Source organism: Equus caballus, chromosome 4 (assembly GCF_041296265.1).
Source record: "Equus caballus isolate H_3958 breed thoroughbred chromosome 4, TB-T2T, whole genome shotgun sequence".
NCBI lineage: Eukaryota > Metazoa > Chordata > Mammalia > Perissodactyla > Equidae > Equus > Equus caballus.
This window is the reverse complement of record NC_091687.1, coordinates 45997953-46019546: the sequence shown is the minus strand read 5'-3', so window position 1 is coordinate 46019546 and position 21594 is coordinate 45997953. Positions and strand designations below refer to the sequence as shown.

Sequence of the window (21594 nt, the reverse complement as noted above, 5' to 3'; positions counted from 1 at the left end):
TGAAACCATTTAAGCATTGATGGAAACTATTAGCATGTCAGTGCAGCCTTAGCAGAGAGAGGTTACTTAGTCTAAAAACATTCTTTCCGCCACAGAGAACGTTTCAGTCTTATATGATGCTGTATTGCTGCTAATACCTCGTGATTTTCATGAACAATTTTAATGAAAGATCTTGTTGGTTTGGGGTTTAGAAACAGAATGCTTTGACGTTTCATTTCTGGAAATAGATTTGGATGTGGCTTCCATCAGCCGGGGATTCCTAATAGTTCCATCTGATGGCTGCCTTGTCTGGATAGCCAGTCAGGCCTCTTGGATCCGTTTTGCCTGAGCAGGTGTTCATGTCCACAGAAAATGCTATCACCTCTGACTTTTACAGATGCTACAGAGTTAAGCATTTTCAGCTGAATTGTGGACTTTAAAATAATCTAAAGAATTCACCTCCACCTCAGCCCTCAGCTGGACCTTCTCATGAAACCTTGGGGAGAGCAGTGGTCCACCATGGAGAACATCCTGTATCTGACAGTCGCACCCAGGAACTAATTTTGAGGGAGGAAAGGGGACATGATTTGTCATCCATGGTGCTTCAAAGTTCCTCTAAGCCCCTTTATATCTTCAATGTATACCATCTTTGTAAGAAACAGGTTCCACATGTGTTGTTGAAGTTCTTTTCCAAGCTATATAGAGGAGTATTTAGCTTAGTTTGATGTAAAACTCTTTCTTGCTTCAAGAGATGCCCCTTGAAAATGTTCTAAAACTGATTGTGGTGATGGTTGTGCAACTCTGTGACTATATTAAAAACCACTGAGTTGTATACTTTAAATGGGTGAATTCTATGGTATATGAATTATATCTCAGTAAAGCTGATATGTGTATGTGTTAAACACACACACACGATTCCCCTTGGTACAAAATTCTAATATTTAATAAGCCCATGTGCTCAGTATTAATTTTGCTAGTGGTTTTAGAAACCTTTTCATATTATTCCCCAGAGCCTTTGAATTTCCTAGCTAAAGAGCTCTAAATTTTGCAGTTTAACCTTACATATGTTAGTTTATCAACCAGCAAGTACATATTTAGCACCTTTCTTGAGCGGCAACAGCCAAATTGTTATAGGGACAATGGTAATAGTGGGAAGAGAGGAGAAACTGTCACAGGAATTATTAATAATAAATTAAAGTAGCAATTGGAACTGCAGCCATTCTGTTGGTGAAGCACAATAGTGACTTAACTGTGATTGTGGTGACAGGGAGCCAACAATTGAGTCCCTGCTAATGGCTCAACAGGGGAAGGGGTTGAAAAGAAGGAGGGAGTGGTTTACATTACAAAGGGATTGTCTGAGAGCTGCTCAAGTGTGGTTATGAGAGGAGGTCAGGCTGGAGACAGAAGGGATGATAACCATGGAGCTGTCAAGGGCATCTCAGGGGCTTAGGCAAGCGCTGTGACAGCCAGACACGGCCGGCTGAGAGCAGACATGTCCTGGCCCTGCCTAGTGCTGATTGATAAAAAGGGAATGCAATGAGAAGATAATTGAGCAAACCAGGAGGCCTGCAGTAGTGTCACAGATCAAAAAATGAGTCTTGGAACCTCTGCTGAAAATACTCCTGGCTTCACTTTGACCGGGGTTGGACCACTCTTTGAAGAATGAAACTGCTGGAAGGGGTGTGTGTATGTGTGTGTGTGAGTAAAATGCTATGATTGGCAAATCTATTGAAAAGAGTAAGTCCTTGACATCTGTTGAACTCCTCCCTATGGTTGCACATTTCCAATGTACACACACACACGTACACATGTGCCCAGCTTTTACCAGATGCTTTGGGGGGTGTGTGTGTGTATATATATATATATATACAGAGAGAAAGACAGAGAGAGAACATCTAGACTACAGTGCATGTTCTAATTGCCTCATTTGTTCCACTACTGTGCCTTATAGCATTTCCCCCTCCAGCTAAGGATCATGGATTCCATTTAGTTGTCATACATTAGAGAGACAGAAAGAGCAAAAGAATATGATGAAACTAATGGGACAAGATGTTAAATATTGATGAATGTGGGTAAAGGAATGTTCTGTTCTCCCTGTGTGACCCTTGCTGACCTCTTTATCCAGATCTCATAAGACTTGTACTCTTGCCCACTTCACTACAGCCCCAGTGGCATTCTTTTTGTTCCACAAACAAGCCAAGCTATTCCCACCTTTAGCCCTTTGCACTCGGGGCCCCCTCTTCTCCCTGGGCTGCGCGTGGCTGGCTCCTTCTTGTCATTTAGCTCTCAGTTGAAATATCATTTCCAAGAGAGGATATTCCTACTAACTGAAGTAATGACCCAATCGCTTTCTATCCCCCTCTTTTAATTCTTTGCCTAGACCCGTCACTAGCTGGTAATTTCATCTGTCTTGTTCACCAATATATCCCCAGCACCTGAAACAGCACCTGGCACTTGGTAGGTGCTCAAAAACTAATTGTTGCCTGAGTGTAACTAATGTAAATGTCCAGAAATAGGGAGTCATTAAAAATTATGCAACGGCTTATAGATGTGGTTTATGCAAGAAAATGCTTCAGAACTCCAATCAGGGGACATATATTCAAAGAGAAAACCATGACCCTATGATTAGGATATTGGTAAATGAATATACATTTATATATTTTAATTCAATATTAAATGTTTAAAATACATAAAAAGTATTTTTTATATTCTTCACTCTAATCAACTATTTCAATCACGAAATACCTACACAAATTAAATTGGTTAAGAGGACATCTACTCTCTATAAAAATATGTATATATATACAGTGATTCCGGTTATATAACTAGGGTAGGTATGAAAAAAACAGAAAAGAAGTGTATGAAAATAATAACTCATTGTTTTAGGGAGATGGAATTAGGAGTAATTTTTCCTTTTTTCATTTACGAAAATTTCTACACGTGGTTCTGTTATTTTTCTAATTTAAAAAATATTTTTAAGACACAAGACTTAATAGAGAAGAGATATAGTCAAATATTTATAAAGCTGTAAATGCAGTTTGGAGACGGAAGGACTTTCTTGAATTTGGTGTGCTTAGTGAACGAAGCTTTACGGAAAATAGCGGTAACTGTGATCTGGGTTTTACAAAGACCGATGGGACTTTTGAGGATGCGCAGACAGATAGAGCTTTTCTCGTTCAAGAAGCAGAATGAACAAAGACAGGAAGGGAGCAACTGGCACGTCGGAGACTATGAGGAGACGGCCTAAGTGCATGGTTAGTGGGAAGTGGTCTGGGAGAGTAAGATAGGACCATATTTTAGAAAATCTATAAAATCGGGCAGAGGGGGTTAGACTAGAAGTGGAAAGAAATAAGGAACTGTTATGGGTTCTTGAGAAAAAGGGTAACATGATAGCCTGGGTGTTTTAGGAAAATTATTCTGTGCGAGGAGTGAAACAGAGCTGGCAGTTCGGAGGGGTGACACCAGTGTCCATCTGGTGTCCATGGCAGACTTGAAAATCAATCGCAGCTCTGCTGGGACTTGGCCTCAGGACCATCCTCATCCAGCCTTCCAGTCAGCCGTCACTAATCAGTCAGAGTTGGTATATGAAGCTTAATTGCCTTCTTCTATGTGTGTGTCATACTAGAGATGTGAAAGATGGGAAGAAGGAAGAGAGGAGAAGAGACGTGACGGCCCAAAGGAGGGATTTTAATAGTTCTGAGAATATACGCAGGATAACTAACTTGAGATGTTTCTCCTATATTTGTAGGTTTGTATTTCAATTAGGGCCAGAAATAGAGATCTTTTTGTATAACTCGTTATTCAGTTGTTACAGAAATGTTTTGCTTTTTCAGGCTTTGTCACTGGTGTACAGTTTCTAGGCACTTGCGTTTTAAAAAGTCTTTTCTTAAATATTTAATAAATCTTGAGAACAGTAACTCCAAGAAATTATGTGCCATAAAAAGATTCTCACCCATTTTTAATCTACAAAGAGCGGGGTGCACCTGCTCTGTCCACTTGTGGGAGTTAACTTGTCAGAATATGTTAAGCCACTATTTTCGGTTAAAAAAAAGTTTTGTTTTCTCTTTTAAAAAATATGCTGTTTTTAGGTTGCAAAATAGCAAACAAAATTAAAAATAAAATGAAATTGTCTCATCTTTGGTGGAGAAAAAGCTCCTGCTCTGTCAGTGTGTGGGCTGCAAGCAGAACAGAATGTTTATCTTAGCTGCATGTTAAAGATGGAAAATAAAGTTAGCAATAGCCAAAAGGCTTTCTTTTGAATAACTTATCACAAAAGGGAAAACATAAATCTAGTGGCAAAACAACTCTCCTTTCTAGTCTAGTATTTCTTGGATGAGTCTGAGAACATATATAATTTCATTTCTGTCCACTTGATTGGTTCACGGTAACCTCCCCCAACCTCTAATGCAACATTTGGTTGCTGGGACCAGGGGCAGTTGTATTTTTTATTGATGGTCTTTCTTTATCTTTTCTTTTTTTTTCCTTCTTTTTCATGATCATGATCAAGAGTTTACAAGACCCTATGAAAAAACTGGTTGAGAAAGAAGAAAGGAAGAAGATCACCCAGCAGGAAAGCACAGAGCCCGTGGTGGAGGAGCCAAGTCAGTAAGTCGAGGCTACTTCTGTTGGCAAAATCTTTCTTCCTACCAGTGCGGGCAGCGCAGTCCTTACTGACCAAGTCTGTTGGGACCTGGGACACAGTGTAATTGCTTTACTTCCTCCCTTCTCAGAGTAGATGTATTAAAATTGAGGCCAAACTCCCCTCAAGCATATTCCTGCTAGGCCATGACTCACTCACCCCAATAAGGGACCCATTTCTGGGATCTTAGAAGAGGCACACTTGGGAGGAATTGACCGGGGCAAGGAAGGGCAAATGTCGCTAGTGCTCCCTGGCTCTCTGTCTTGTGGCCTCAGCTTCCTGTGTTCTCTCGGGTTTCTGGGCCCTATCTGGTCCTTTTGTCACCATCCTTTACAAGATCCTGTCCTCGACAGGAAATCCCCTCGCTTTTCTCTCAAGGAAGGAAATGACCTATGAAATCGCCTCATAACACATGTAGTACTAAGGTGTTGCACAAAAGTGTTGAGTTTCAACATTTTGTTTTCTACTGCTCAGACCTTCTGTTTTCTCCTCTGTGAAGCAGAGAGCAGCTATGAGTACAGGAAGTGACTGCCTGCATCTTCATCTCTTGCCTTTTTACAAAGAAGGCACCTCCAGTCATTTTAAATACTGAGAAGAACTTTGCAACATATCTGGTGAAGGTTTCCTAATCTCATACAGCAAGGAGGAGGTTTAAGTATGAATCTAGGTCTTTTTGTGTTGCGATGTCGTAGCCCACAGGAACGGGTGCATCTTGAACTGGCTGACCTAGGAAAGCAAGATAGATGACTTGACCTCCATTTGCTGTTCCTTTTCCACACAAAAAATTTAGATGGTAATCTTATGGTAAAACAGGCTTATGTTTTTACTGTGTTTCTAAATAAAGTTTTCAAATATATATATATTTTTTGTCCCACAGAAATATTTGTGGCCAATGTTAGCCCTTTTTAATTTTAAAGGAAATAGTAGCAAGTTTATTTAATGCAGACTGAAGGCAAGTTTTCACTGTAGGAACGACCAGAGAATGTGATCTGAATCTTGCACAGTTGACTATTTTAGGGGGAAGCGGTTTAACTTATTCCTGGTGAGAGTAATAATGCCAGATACCATTTAGTGAGCACCTACTATCTACTAAGCACAGTGCCAGGTGCTTTATTTATGTTATCTCAGCTCATTCTCATGGTAGCCCTCCATGTAATCAATGTAGGCATTTCCTCATTGTGCAAATGCTGGAAGCGAGGCTCAGAGAGGTGAAGGAGGTGAAGGGTCTGTCCACAACCCCTGGAGTGGTCAGAGGAAGAGCCTGGAGTGAGTCCCTGCACCTTGTTTTTGTCATACACGTTAATACCATCACAATAAAGCATTAGCCTTTACTCAGAAGGGCACTACCTAAGGTTATCTTGATTGGTTTTAATTAATTTCAGATTTGCCCGTTATTTTAGGACTTCTTTTAAAAAACTCAAAAAGTATAACCTAGTAACTATTTAAAATGACAGTGAAAATTTAATGAGAATTTGGTTCAGAAATAGCAGGTAAGGGTGAACCATGTAGGAAGGAGGTTCAGAGGCAGCAGCTGAGTCTCAGGGCGCTGATGTGTCTCTGCCGTGATCTTACAAGGTAGGGTAGGGGTTGAGTGGGCAACAGTCTGCCTCGATTTGGGGATGATCCTGCTTTCAGCCTTATGGAGTTTAGCTGACCTCCTGAGGTGTCCTCGCCTGTAACACCAAGAATCAGAATAAACTCCTGCTTGCCCATTGATTTTTTTACTATGTTTTTAAAAGTGATAACTTGAAGTATCTGTCTTAGTTATACCTAACTGCCCAACTAGATATTCACAGAATACATGTCTTACGATGAACCAAAATTCAGATGCGAAGATGCTGCTAACCAGCCTGGGAACAAGAGAGAGCCAGCAAATTTATTTCTTCTTCAGAAAATGTGTACCATGTAAATTACTGTACATTCGCCTTTCATGTGTGTGTGTGTGAGTGCAGTAATGGATATTGTACAGAAAATCTGGCTGTATCATAAATGTAACATTTTCAGAACTAGATTACTAAGTGTTTTTTTTTAATTTCAAGGTTAATTTCATTAGAGGATGAAAACCAGCACAAGGAATCCTCTAGTTTTAAGAGTAAGTATGGATTTTTATTTAAAATTACTTCTGAAATACTACTGCTCCGCTGCCAACTCATTGTCTTTATCTGACAAAGTCCTCCTAGGCCTTTCTTCTTTTCCAATTGAGACAAGTCTATATTAATTTGCTTCTTATTGTTTCAGTTTCAAATTTTCAAATATCAATGATGTCGACCCTATGGCATTGTTGAGAGAGGCTGTATATTTTGAACCAGAAAATAGCATCATTAGTCGCTTAAGCAGCAGCCCTTCAGAGGAACAGCCACAACTGAGACTTGACAGAGAGCCGTTTCTTTTACAACAGATGATAACATTTCTCCTATTACCAGTACTAGGTCTAACTGCCATTTGGGCTGTAGAGAGAGTTTTAATACGATTACGTGATTACATCAAGTGAGTTTGATTTTCATTGTGTTGTGAGGTGGGTATTGGTCGTTGTTGGGAACAGATGGAAAGAGCTCGGACACTCCTCTTCCAGGTGATTCCTGGGCCTGCTCTGTAATGAGTGACACCAGATCCCTCGGGTGCATTGACTGGTATGTGGTCAGAAAAGGAATCAGAGTGTTGGTAGATGAACAGTTGCTGTGAAGGGCTTGTCAGCTGTTCCTGTCTCCTGCCATTACTGTCAGTTCTTTCATTGGTTCTTCTCAGAAAGGGGAGGCACACTGTGGTAGAACTAAGGTGATGTGATCCTGAGCCCTTCACTGGGACTCAATCCTTGGAGATGCAGGGGAGAGTTTTATAGGTGATATGAAGAGAACTCTAGTTACCCCAACCCTCTGTTCAGCCTGGCCCTCCCGAGGACATAGCTGCCTCTGCCCTGCTTCGCCTTTGCTACGGCTGCCTTGCTGGGAGATGGGAGAAGGCAAAGTAGATCCTGGAACTTCCACTCTCTTCCATCCTTTTCCTCCACCCTCTCTCTTCCTTCCTACTTTTCCAACCACTTGCTTCACCTACCTTATTCTAATGCTTTACTGCTTCATTTGCTTTTCTCCCATCTGCCATTCAACAGAAAAACAGAAAAAAACTCTCATTTTTTACCTCTTGAGCTTGACTTCATGTCATCTGTTCGCGCATGTACGCCTTCACTTACTCACGTACTTGTTCCTTTGTTCAACAGATGTGTATTGAGTGCCGCCTCTGTGGCGGGCACAGCACTGGGCTCTGGGCATACAGTGGTACACCAGACATATTCACACCCTTCCAGGATGGGGCTTAGAGTCAAAAGCGGTGGTCTAATAATTATACAAGTAATTGGGCAACTCCAACTTTGGTGAGAGCTACAAGAGCTATGGGCATGTGTGATGGGGAGACCCACTGTTTGAGAGGACCAGGGAGGTAGCTAAGTCAAGTGCTACTGCAAGACCTGTCAAAGCAAAAGAAACAGGCTGAGCAAAGACTGGGGGCCAAGGAGGACCAGGAGGAGGCCAGAAGAACAGTGTTCTAGAGTGTGGGGGAAGGAACAAGCGGCAGAAGGCAGAGAGGCGGGCTGGCCTGATCTCATTGGCCATGTAAGAGCTCTCCGACTGTATTAATCCATACCCTCCAGCCTCAGTATCCCTTGGGTGCTGACAGCATGAATCGTGTTGTGGGAATCTAGGTGATTGAACAGGAAAATTTTAGTTTTGTAGGAAAATGTAAACTCCAGTTTATTATATTTGTATTTGAGTTTTACATATCAATATAAATCATATATTTATAATGTGACAATACAGGGGGATCAAATTGTCTTTTTGTTTATGTAGTATCTTCACTTGCTTGCGGTATTTGCATAATATTTTGAGAGTGTAAATGTTGACCGCCTTGTTTTATATATACATATGGAATCGAATCCATGATAATGAAATATCCTCTTTTATTCTGTGACCTGCAGAAAGTCTAATGTACATATGCGCAAACCAAGTTTTAAGTCTGTTCTGTTGTGTGTATGTGTAAACACACACACATTATTGTTTAGAGCAGTTTTTGGCTCATAGCAAAATTGGGCAGAAGGTACAGAGATTTCCCATATACCCCCTACTCCCACACGTGCATAACCACCCTCATTATCAACATCCCCTATCAGGGTATTACATTTGTTACAATCGATGAAGCTACATTGACACGTATCACTCAAATTCAATAGTTTATATAAGGGTTTACCCTTGGTGTTGTGCAGTCTATGTGTTTGGACAAATGTATAATGACATGTACCCCCCTTACAGCATCAGACAGAATAGTTTCACTGCCCTAGAAATCCTCTGTGGCTTCACCTATTCATCTCTCCCTCCTCCCAAACCTCTGATCTTCTTACTGTCTCCAAAGTTCCAGAATGTCATATAGTTGGAATCATGCTGTATGTAGCCTTTACAGATTGGCTTCTTTCACTCAGAAATCTGCCCTTTTATTTTAGCCAGGCCCATATGGCTAAGGTTCATTAGCACCATCTAGTAATAGTCAGTTACTTAAGTCACACATTTGTCCATGAAAGGAGAATTGCTAGATCACTGTCATATAGTTTTCTACCAAATAAAGGAACGCTTCAGGGCTGTTGGCTCAGCGTTCATTGAGAGCCAACAGCTTGAGTAAAACGTAATCTGAGGACCCCTGCTTCCACATGAGTGCGTTTGTGGATACAATTTCTTCCTGAGGCTGTGTATTTACCTTACACTGCAATAGTATATGAACACACACCATTCTACATTGGTGATAACCAAATGTACATGTTATATTTGCAGCTGAAGATGGAAAAAGTGTTTTCTCCGCCTTAGACAAAAGCTCTTCACATAAAGCATGCTCAGGTAATCTAGATTAATGAAAACAACTCAATTTTAATAACTGGATTCAAACTCCTTACAAAATGAAACTGACTCATAATTTTGTTTTCTTTCTCCTCTTCTGATTGACCTATAGATGAACTATTAGACATGAAACCCGAGGAAGGTGGTAAGATTTATGCATTTCTTTGGGGTTATAATTTTTAAAATGTTTTTAATACTGTTTTACATGCAGGAAAATGTAATGTTTATCTTTTGAATAGCTTTGCATTCCCAAGCAAATTCTTTTTAGGTGACTGTCATTTGTCTTTATAAATGACTTTAAGTATGCCCAAACACAAATTAGCGTGTGTGGATCTGTCATCTTTAGTATAATTACATAATGTTCCAACTACTAAGGCTAAAAGTTACTATGTCAAAGCTTATATGCCTACATGTAGAAAAAACATGGCTTTCAGAGTCAGACAGACCTGAATGTGAATACTGGTTCTACCATAGCTGATCTATATGGGCTTAAGTAATTTGCTTCCTACTTAAATGCTTTCAACTTCTGTTGTTCTCAGTTGTAAAATGGAACCAAAAGCAACAGTCTTGCTGGGTTGTGAGGATTGGAGATCGTTTATGTAAAGGGTCTTTCAGGGTCTCTGACACAGGGACACTCTCCAGATTGTAAGCAGTTGAGATAGTAGGACTAGACATGTTGTCCTGGTGGTATACTGTGCTGCATCTCCATTGAACCTTAGTTAAATGCAGAGGGAGAGTTTGCCTGGCAAGATCCTACACCCAAGTTCACCAGACCTAAAATCATTTACTAAATAACCCCCCAAAGAGAATGCAGAACCCTGGATTTGGAAGAGACATGCATAGGCTTAAGTGATCCCAAGAAATTGAGTGTTTTCAGCCTAGCCGTGACCTTTGTTCTCCATCCTACCAAGGGTTTCCTTCTAATGATTTTACCATGAGTCCAAAATACCCCGGAGATTCCAAGCCAAACTCGAGAGCACCCCTTGCCTTGGTGGCTGGCACACAGTCTTCTCTGGTCTTACAAGTTTCTTACAGGACCAGAAATGGGCCAAGATCATCCTGAAGGCCCCAGTTAACAAGGGCCGATGATTTTCTCCACTCAGTCTGAGCTTGCTTTGGATTTAATTTGCAAAGTGTGAAGGAAGAAAGTCTGAAAATTGAGGACATTGGTTAAAATTTTTTCAAAATTGGAAAGGCAACAGGACTCTGGCATTAAGTTTCCAAGACTTAGGAATATAAACTTGAGGACAAAAACTTCCTTTCCTTATTAATTTCTCATTCAAGGCAACACACTGTGCGATATTTCATGAATGTCCATGTGTATTTTATCAGAATGCCTACTTATTTGTAAATGTTGAAATCACACCAGGTTATAAAAAGTAAAATGCAAATAGTTAATGCAGATTGCCATTACATAGCCTCCCTTTTCATAGAAATGTTTTCCCCTTGGCTTAAGGATAGAATATTTTGATGAAATAAAGGGTTTTTTTTACAAATATTAATTTTTTGGAGGAGACTGAAGTCTTACAAAGGTGAGATAAAGACAATACCATAACAAGCAATAGGTACCCACCACCTAGTTTTTAGCAAGTCTTAACTTTCAACAAATTATTTAGAATCATCTATATGCTTCAACTTATTTTAATAAGAAGATTATTTCTCCTATTCCCAACCTGTTGTTTATGTAATTTGCTTTTTGCTTTTATTATTTCCTATTTAATTTCATTATTTTAATAAACAATTTTTGAATAGGTGGTCTATTCACATTGGTGCAAAAAACAAAATGATAATAAACACATATATAGTAAAAAAAAACTCTCACTCCCATTCCTGCTCCCCACTCACCTCTCTAGTCCAAAATTCCCATCCGCTGGTGTATCTTTCCAGCATTTCTTTACATAGACACAAGCAAATATGAGTCTACATATATATATATATATATTACTCCTCCTTACAAAAAAATTCTCAGTTTTGGATTTTTACTTTAAGTTGGTAGTAGTGATACAACAGTAACCCAGCAGTCCTGCATTTCTTCACAGAATTATCAGAAATGCTACTGCCTGAGAGGCCTGTTTACTTTCATAAGCTTCCTCCAAAGCATGTGCCACCATGCATCAGAATAAGATTGATATCTTCCTCCTTATTTAAAAGAACTTTTATACCTCATTGGCTTATAGTTACAATCTTTGTCTTGTGGAAAGCAGCTCATATCCTTTTTTTGAGCACTCAGTTTAATTCTAAAGATAGACGAATATGCTCTTCCCCAAAATGTGGACTTGTTCTCAGGCAGAAAAATTGATGTGCACATTTTCTCAGTTAAATACAGTGTCATACAATTTCTCCTTTCCCTTTATCATGGCCACCCACAAAGCCCTTCTCAAGGCTTGAGCTCTGCTTTCTCACTATCCACCTCTTCTGCGTTGCATCAGCTTAAAAATTAACATGGCCATGAGTATAAAAATATTCTCTCAGTGCACAGAGAACTCTGGTGACTGGAGAAAAGAACACTCATTAATTAGTTGACTTCAAAATGTGTGCCCTTCAGAAAACTGCCTGAAGGCCCCAATCCTGAATTAAAACACTGATTACAATATACAAGACATTAAACAATCAAGAAATAAAAATTGCTTAATCCAGGGATGGCTGCCTTTATAGGACTTGGGGCTGTCAGCTCTGGCACCCTGCTGTTTGGGGGCCGATGCACTCCCAGTGGTAATTCTCTTAGACGTGTATGTGGTATAATGTTATCAAAAAGCAGACGGCTGATGACAACAGCAAGGAGACAGTTCTCCAGGAGCCATTGCCCAGAAAGTCACTGTGATTCAGTGTCAAAATGAAATGTGTTTTCTCCTGCTAAATAGATAACGTAAGGGAAAACCAATATTTGACCAGTTTATAAAAATGTTTTAAGTAAAAAAGAAACTGAGTGACGTTTTGAGATGCCTGAAGGTAGCTCTGAAATCACCTTATGACCACATGTGACAGTCTTGACCTCAATTCACAAGTTATAACGTGTAGAAATCTTTGTGTTCCTCAAAATTGGGCCAAAAAAATAGCTGTGAGATAACTGAACAGAAAGTAGTGGTATAAAGCAGAAAAGAAATGAATCCAGCTCCCCTAAATCTCACAATTTATGCTTCTCCAAAACATCCCTCTCTAGGACAAGACAAACTGAACCAATTTGTTAAAATTGTTATTGTCCATATTATAATTAAAATGTTTGTCTCCTGCTACTTCCCCGGTCACTGCTTCCAAACTTGTGATTCAAAATCCTGCCAACCATGAGAGTGACTGAGAAGCTCGTTCAGTAGCTCCCATGGGTCTGGGTGAGAACCTTTAACCCATAGCAATAATAGATATTTCTGTCTGCACCCAGTTTCTCCCAGTCACTCAGAAGTGTCTCCTGCAGTTCTCCACAGATAGCCAGCTGACCAGGGATCTGATTGCTTCCTCACGCGCAGTGTGGCAAAGGCTAAGCTCATTATCTTTCCTTAAACTTTCCTTTCTCTCTGTCTCCCTCAGCCTCCTAGGGTGAACTGCTGGCTCTGGTCCTTTCATGAAATAAGGGTGCACTTTTAAAACCAAATACTGTCCTTACTTGATCACCATGTCAGCAGTGTTCTGTGTAGACTTACCCCCGCCCCAGGTGTCAGGTTTTTCAGTAAAATTGCTTGCTTGTTAATATATAATGCTAAAATGGAGGAGCAGGCTTGTGGATCATCAAAAACTATTTTTTCAGTGCCTACTCAGGGTCTAGCACTGTTGGGGGTTTTTTGGGGGATGGGTTGGTTTTTTTTGTTTTATGTTTGGGGTATGTGTGTGTGTGTCCCAGAGAGTGGGCAGGGGTGGATTTTCCCCCATCTGTTCTTATTATTATCTATGTCTTTTTCACCATAAGGGAGTTTTTAGAAACAGTATTCTTGAATTCCAAACAAGTACACTTTGTTACCAGAGACTTTTATAATGAAGAATATTTCTCTTGCTAGACATTTCTGGAAGGTAGTTTCCTACCCATCTTTCCTCCCATACTCTCTTTTGGGTGATGTGAGGATAGTGTTGGTGTTTGGGGTTTTTCATGTATGTTGCAAGTGTGTGGCCTTTACAATTAGTCATAATGTTGAGAGTGGGGACCAGAGAGAAAACCAGAGAAACAGAGTCTTCCTGTTTCACACACAGATGAAGGTAACTTCTGTGACATTTATCTGTTTGTTTTCCTGTGCTCTCGTTTTTGGTCTATGTAGTTATGTTTCCATCTTCTGTGTTCCTAATTTATGCTGAGGTCATGAAATTCGGTATGATTTCAAAAATATTACCTGAGTGGGCTATCACCAGTTTCCCACGTTAGCTTTCTGACGCCCACACTCTGGCTGAACTGAAGAGAGCTTCCTCTGTATGTCAGTTTTCAGTTGTTGAAAACTCATTGGGTCAGAATCGTTGCTCATTGGTTCATGGTCAGTTTTCCTAGGGACTGCTTTCCCAGGGGCATAGGGTTTTTGGTTTTGAACCTTGGGCAGTGCAGAGCAAACATGCTGAGTTGGTCTGCCATCTCGGCCAGTCTGCCATGGGGCCTGCAGCCAAGAGCTTTGCCTAGCTGCCAGTGGAACCATCTGACCTTAGAAACCCTCAGAACTTTACAGAAGCTTAAATATTAGTTTACATATGAGACCCTTAATAGGTTCTGAAGTGAAAGCAGTGTGTTGCACTGAGAAAACGTCTTGACCTATGAGCCAGGGGTCCCAAGCCAGATAATCTGTAACTAATAAATGATATGACCTTGGGCGAGTTGTCTAGCCCAAGTGTCTTTTTCCTGCTCTGTAAAATGAGTTAGAGGAGATGATCTCGAAGATCCCTTTCGGCTGAGTATGATTCTTCTCTTTGAGCATCTCATTGGGAGAAAAGAGCAGGTTCCCAGATGAGAAGGCAGGAAAGCACGTTTGAGAAATGGCAAGCAGAGGAGTTTTGCCTAATTGTAGGCTTCCCCGAAGACACTGCGGGTGAGTTTCTGAAAGGGCTGCATCAGAGCTTCACTGTAGAGGTCCTGAGGATCACTAGGAGGAGGGTTACTTAGTAGCCAGAGGGAGCCCTTGAAGGCTCCGAGTAAGGGAGCAGTAATCTCGCAGCTGACCTGAGCAACGGTGTACAGCAGGAGGGTGCCTTTCATGGATCGCCAGCAGACTCGCCAATGGGAAAACCCTAAAGGGCCCTCAAGTCGGGAATTGTCATCAGAGTTCAAGAAAGCACTTGGAATAGGAGCTGGAGATTTGAGAATCTTCCCAAGTGAGACAGAACCATGAGAATAAATAAGATCTTCTATAGAAAATGTAGGGAAAAGAGATATGATGGCTTAGGAGTAAACCTTAAGGGCAAGAAGGAAGAGGCAGCAGGGAAAGTATTGTCAAGGAGAGAAGAGGACATCCAGAGAGCCACTTCATGGGGACTCTCAGGAGTTGACTGCATTTCCAGAGTGGGTAACAGTGCAATGTGCTCTAAAAGTTGAAGCTTGAGAAAAGGGGGTTGGAATCGGCCATGAGGATCTCACTGATAACCTTCGAGAGGGCCACTTCAGTGTAGGGTGGGGCCAGGAACTTGATTACAGGCAGGCTAAAAAAGAGTGGTGGCAAAGTATAGTGTGTAGCTGTAGAAGGAGGAAGAAACCAGAACAGTAAGTTGCAGGAGGGTGTCGGGGGAGACAGCAATATCAAGTGAAGATTGACTGTTGTTGGGATGTGCGCACATCTTCTGAGGTCAGGGAGCAGAAGCTTTGGAGAATGAAAGACTACAGGTGCTGGAGCTGAATAATGGTGAGAGCAGAGCAGGCTCCTGAAGGGGACGGGGGGCAATAGAGAGAGCTGATCTTAGAAAAGCAGAGGGAACGCATGAAGGGTCATGGAGAGGGAGGCTGAGAGGTGAGAACTTGAGTCCACGATGTCTGTTGGCCTTTATTTTTGTAGTAACGTCTGTGGTTGGGTTATCTGATATGAAGGTAAACATGGAGACTGGAGAGCCTGCAAAAGCAGGAAGGGGCCTTGGAGTAGAGTCTGTGGGTTTGGCACCTGACAGCTCCACCACTTTTGTTCATCCTTTCAGACAAAAGCAGGATGGGGAGCTATAACCTGAGTAATACTTGCTCCTCTGCATGGATGGAAGCTCTGACTTCTATGTTCTTCTATGTTCTATGTTCGAAGTTCTATGGCTCTTACCAGAGCTTTTCTCAAAGAGCTTATGTCTCTGTGTGTGTCCCCATTTTCTCACAGTGGAGTTGAATTAGTTCCAAAGAAAATGATAACATGATTCTTAAGAACCAACTGACGAGAGTTATCTTTCAAGTCTCGACTTGTCTGGTTACAGACCTAAACCTGTCCTTTTCTACTCGTAATTAAGTTTTTCTTGCAAGTTATGTATAGTAATTTCAAGCATCTTAATTATCAGGGCAATAATTGGGAGGTTCCCCTGTTTTCTGGTTCAAGTCAGTGCCAGTTTCATTGCTTTCAGCTAAGTAATAAGTTCTCTTAAAAGAGAAGATGTCTACTTTGCAGCCTGACTTAACTGTTAAGTAACCAGGGCACTAAGTAATAGGCCTAATTCAATGGTAGACCACAGACTAAATCTCTATTCAGAACTAGCTCTAGATAATATCCTCCTCACCATGGGTACTTTTCTCATTTCTGTCACTAAGTTTGAGTTTGATAGAATACAATATTGGTCAGAAATCTTTTGGTTGGAAGTAATGGAAACCTTCTCTAAATAGTTTAGCTTTAAAATTAAAAAAAGAAAACAAAAGAATGTATTGGGTATTGGTCCATGTAACTGGCATCACACAGTGGTGGAATGGCTTCAAGCAAGACTGAATCCAAGGGCTTAGACAGTGTTGTCAGGATTCTCTCCCCAATTCTTGATGTTGTTTCCCTTCATATTTGGCTCCATCATCACTGGGAGCCTCAAAACTTCATCTTCAGAACTTGGAATCCCAAAGAAAGACAGCTCTTTCTTCCAGCTTCCATATACCAAACTCAGGGAAGCCTCTGGCATATGCCCACAGCCAAGGTCACAAATCCACCTGGGATGAGGGCTGGTGAGGCATCTTAAATGGTGTCTCACCAGGATCACACAGAGAAGGTGTCTCTCCAACGGGGAAACTGAAGAAGAGAAGGGAAAGGATGCGAAGATAGCAAAACCCACAGAACTCAACTCTAAATACCATTGCACAAAGCCTAAACAGGAAAAACAAAGATAGAGCTTTTCCAGTCTGTGGTTATTTTTGCAAGACTCAAAGTTCATTATTTGTTGTTGCTAATGTTAGTTCATAATCTTTCCTGAATTGACATCTAGATTGAAAGCATCGAAGCCCCCCCAACCCAGGGTTTGACTTAGTGGAGGGCTGTAAAGTGTCCCCAGGAGGAACACACATAATTTCCAATGCTCGTTTAACGTCTTCTGTTCCTCTAGAGTCTACACATTGATTTATTGAATTGGTTCCCATAAAACGGGTTTGGTTCAGTGATCATCCGGTTTCAGTCAGGCCAGAGAGTAAACCATGAGAATAGTGTTGGGCCTTCCAGTCTCAACTGAAAGTAGGAAGTACAGAGATTTGTGAAGTTAATATATGTGAAAAGGGTGATGCTGAGAGAGATTAAGGGGTCAGGGAGGATGCGTAGATGCATGTTGATGGACACACCCTGTCACAGCCAAGGTTCCTGCCTTTGTTCACAGAGATGGGCTGTCTCCCCTCACCGGCCCTGCGGTTCCCACCATGCACAGGGCTAGGTGTTTCCTGCACTACCCTGTCACTACAGAGCTGTCTCAGAAGCCTGCTTAATACAATGCCATTTTCCCCATCTCTTCACCACCACGCCTACAGTCTATGTCTCGGTGCAAATTCTCTGATAACACAAACAATAAGAATGCTTAAATTAGACAGTTGTCTGATTAAAGTGATATTTTGCCCCTATTTTTAAACCTCAACGATATGAGATGACTGGACTCCTCCCCTCCCTGATTGATAGCCAGTCTGCTCAGCACGTCAAAAATCCCCTCCATCTGTAGATCTTTATATAAAATGTGGTTACAGATCAATAGAGCCAACCAAAAAGCTTTATTTTTTTTTAAAGAAGGTTTCATTTGCTAATTATCTCATATATCTGAGGAAAACCTGTTCATCTCACTTAATATGACAATATCAGAATTGCAATATAGCTCAGAGAAGATATAAATCATGATTGTTCCTTCTCTTCATGACTTACAACAAAAATGTTTGCAGTTTCCAAGTGGCAATTAGATACAACAAAGTCACAGTTAATAAAACTGTCAGTTCTTGGTTTCAAAAATATGTAGAAAACTCAATGAAACGTCTTGCTATGGGATTTCTGATAGCAATTCCCCATTCTGCTTGTATTCACTCATCAGTATTGTGTCAGTGTTCGTATCATGAGAAGGGATCCCTTCTTTAAAAGTCTTCCTTCTGAACAGGCAATGAGGTTTGGTCTATTTCTTTCACTCTTCCTGACAATACTCCAGAGTGGGCATTATTAATATTATAATTTTATAGATGAAAAAAATAGGGCCAGAGGGGTTAAGGGTCTTGCTGAAGTCACACAGCATATAAAGGATGGTCCAGGGGCTCACACTCTGGTCTGGTGCTCATTCCAACCCTCCAGAGCTGTGTCTCTGGCCTATGAAGCTCATCTTCTAGGTGGTCCTGTGAGTTGCGCTGTTTTCCCCTCATTCTTTCACTGCTGCGCTGTGGCAAACCAGACCCACCTTTTTTTCGCTTCGTGCAGCTGGGCTGCAGCAAAAGAGAAAGGAAGCAAGGATGCCTTTCTTGGTCATTGCAGGACTTCCTGACATCCTCTGCCCGCCTCCCCTTCCCAGGCCAGTCAGGGCCTGGAGTGGGTCCTCTCCCCATCCTGGATGGCAAGGCAGCCTGCCACATGGCGTGGTGGCTGTGGATTTAGGGCTTGTTGTGTGGGGAGATTCAGGAACCTATACAAACAAGGAACGAAGATCTCCAACCTGCCTTCAATCCTGGCTTTGCTTCATATCTGAGAAATGTTTTGGTGGTAAATTTGCTTTTACGTTAAGGAAAAACCAAAACCCTAGAATTTTTTTGGAAACTATTTCAGTGCAATTCTAATAATGTTCAGCAACTGAACTGGCCTTGAAGAAAGGAGGATAAGGGAGAAGGGAACTGGAAATTTAATTCTCAAATTTCTTGAAAGGCTATAATGGAATTAACTTATTTTTTGATTAGCTTTTTCTTAAATCTAGCTGTCTCCCCAGTCTGTCCCATCCCAAACCCCACTGCATTGATTCCCGAGGGCCTGGGCCCTTGGTGGTGATGTGTTTTGTGCTGTTACTTTGACCAGCTTGCCTGGGCCCAATGGCAGGGACTTTGGAAGCCGAAGGTGCTGACAAAGATGACCTGCTGCTGTTGAGCGAGATCTTCCATGCGTCCTCCCTGGAAGAGGGCGAGTTCAGTGAAGAGTGGGCTGCTGTGTTTGGAGACGGCCGGCTGAAGGAGCCAGCGCCCACTCTGGGCCCAGGAGAGCCAGACGCCAAGCCCCAGGCAGCCTCAGGATTCCTTCCTTCGCAGCTTTTAGACCAAAATATGAAAGACTTACAGGCCTCGCTACACGGTATGTACTATGGGGATTGAAAAGGGGCTTTTTTTGTTTCTTCATTCTTTGCGTTTTTAATCCCAAAGGCCTATTTCTTCCTTCTTTGTCATTTTTTTGATATTTTCTGATTTTTATTTTATGTCCAGTGTCTTTTTTGTTTTTTGGGGTTTTTTTTTGTATTTTTCTGTTCTATCCAGTGACTTTTTAGCTGAAATCTCAGAATCCCATTCTAGCTTTAAGATATGTTGCAGGGTTTAAAATCTATTCCTTATAATTTTCTCCCAATGTTAACATTTCCTATTAATAAAAGGTTAGAGAGGTTGTTCTCAATCTTATTGTCTTATTTTGATTTTAGACTTTTTCATGGCATCCTGGAGAGGATTGCCTTCATAGTCATGGACCTGGTGGCTTGGCCATCACTGCCTGGCCGTTGCCCTAGCTGCTTCTCCCATATACTCACAAGGCAACGTTCTCCGCATTCCCATAGACATGCCCTCTTTCTGAGTGCCAACTGACATCACACTGGGCTTCTTAACTCTTTCCATGCTATCTTTCTCTTGCTCTCTCTCTATCCTGGCCCATCCCTACCCTGACTATGCCCTCAGCTCAGCTGTTCCTATTCTGCCTGAACCACATGGCTCAACCGTCCCATGCGTCTCGGCCACAGCAGAAACTGAGTTTCCACACTGATCAAAATGGTCAGCAACATTGGTAAAGGTTCAGGGCACACTGAGGCTCTCGGGCAGCCCACATGCTGGTTGAGAATTGCTGGCATAGAGAGCGTGTTGATTTAGAGAACAAAAACTAAAACTCAGGTTGAAATCTAAATTTTTAAGTTTTGAGTTTCTAAACAAACAGACCTTGGGAAGGAAACAATTTTCTAGTATTTCAATACTTTTTCCCTCCTTTCATGTCCCTTTAATTGAAATTCTCAAATTGTTTTGGTTTTTCCATGAATTTAGGCTATCTCCTTAATAAACACCATGTTTATCTGGCACTTAGAGCTGAGAACAAACAGCAGTGCTGGAATCATTAAATAATTATGGGCTATTAAAAAAAACCTCAGGTCTTTGTTGATGAGATCATGGACAAAGCAAGAGTTGGTGGGCAAGACCAAAAAAAAGTCTTCCTTCTTTTTTATGAACTACATGATTCCTTTTGTTTTCCTTTGTGAGTCCTGTCTCATAGCCATCTCATTTATTTTCAGTAAGGAAGTTAGAGATAGGAAGGATAAATAAAATTCGTAAATACTTCTCCGCCCTGAGTTTTACCCCTGGGTTTCACCATCTCTTTCACCGGAGCCCCAGATGAGCAATGCTGCCATGACTTGAGTTTCACCCCCACCCACCTGTGGTGGAGGTGCTAACGAGCCGTGGGAGAGTTGGAAGGCAGGAGCCAGGATCCACAATGCAGATCTTGGGGCTGCTGGAGACTCTCCAGCTCTCCTGCCGGATGAATTCCACTTGGGCCCCAGCTTTGGAGACACCAGGGCCCCTGCTGCCAACAGGGAACAGTGGTGGCATGCTCCTACTTAGCAGGGGTGGCCCAGGGCTATTGGCTTGTGAGAGCTCCACACTGACAACCCAGAAGTCTGAGCCCCACGCCCTCTTCCTGAGCATGCAGAGTGAGAAGATCTCAGCTCAGGGCCCAAGGCAAGGTCCCCGGAACTAAGCCTGAGAGCTATGACATGAGCAGTGGCCATGGGCTTTGCACATCAGCCTTGCCCCAACTCCAAGAGAAGGGCACAAGGCCACACGGGTCTAAGGAGGAAGGTGTTCTGACAGTCAGAGAGAAATGCAAGCTCCTACTGTGCAAAGAGAATGAGGTCCTGCAAAGGGAGACCATTTATTTCTCAGGCAAACAAAATCTCACTTGAGGTTGCCATCCTACTAACACTTGAGCAAGTTTCTCATTCATTCAACAAATGTTTATGGGGTCCTCCTGGGCTCCAGGCACTGAAGATTCATCTGAGAACACAGACACTTCTTCCTTCCTGGAGCTCACATTCGAATGAGAGGAGATAATGAACAATTAACATAATAAAGAAGCACATCACAAAGTAGGTGCAAGAAAGTGACCAATGTTACAGGGAAAGGAAAAGGGAGAGCCAGGGCTAGAGAGTGTTGGGGGGATGGCAGGGTAGGTCAGGCTGCAGAACTAAATAGGGTTCATATTGAAAAGAGATCTGAGCTGCAGGAGGTGAGAGAATTAGCCACGTGGAGATTGGGGCAGAGGGAGCCCCTGTGCCAGTGCCTAAGGGAGGTCATGGGTGGCATGGCCGGGGGTCTGCAGGAAGAGCACTGTGGTTGGAGCAAGGGGGACAGGTGTTCAGAGAGGAGCAGAAGCTGGACCACACGGGCCTCGGAGCCTTTGGAAGAACTTGGGCCCTTTTTCAGCCCAAGTGAAATTGGGAACCATCACAGCATCCTGGTCTAAGGATGGAGATGATCTGAAACACCTTTTAAAAGGATCATTCTGGTTGCTAAAA

The 21594-nt window shown here is 41.9% G+C and overlaps 1 protein-coding gene across 34 annotated transcripts in view; it reads left to right on the top strand.

Annotated features, from left to right (window-relative positions):
- The window catches only part of ICA1 (islet cell autoantigen 1), a 142203-nt gene that overhangs the window by 109867 nt on the left and 10742 nt on the right, over positions 1-21594 (top strand). For 24 of the 34 annotated variants that reach the window (XM_070264526.1, XM_070264533.1, XM_070264524.1 and 21 more), the window contains 5 exons: positions 4487-4584; positions 6658-6710; positions 9430-9492; positions 9605-9637; positions 18855-19124. In XM_070264526.1, coding sequence (XP_070120627.1) covers positions 4487-4584; positions 6658-6710; positions 9430-9492; positions 9605-9637; positions 18855-19124 — 517 coding nt within the window. The remainder of the gene's footprint in view (positions 1-4486; positions 4585-6657; positions 6711-9429; positions 9493-9604; positions 9638-18854; positions 19125-21594) is intronic. The other 10 variants (XM_070264539.1, XM_070264546.1, XM_070264542.1 and 7 more) reach the window with 1 other exon arrangement.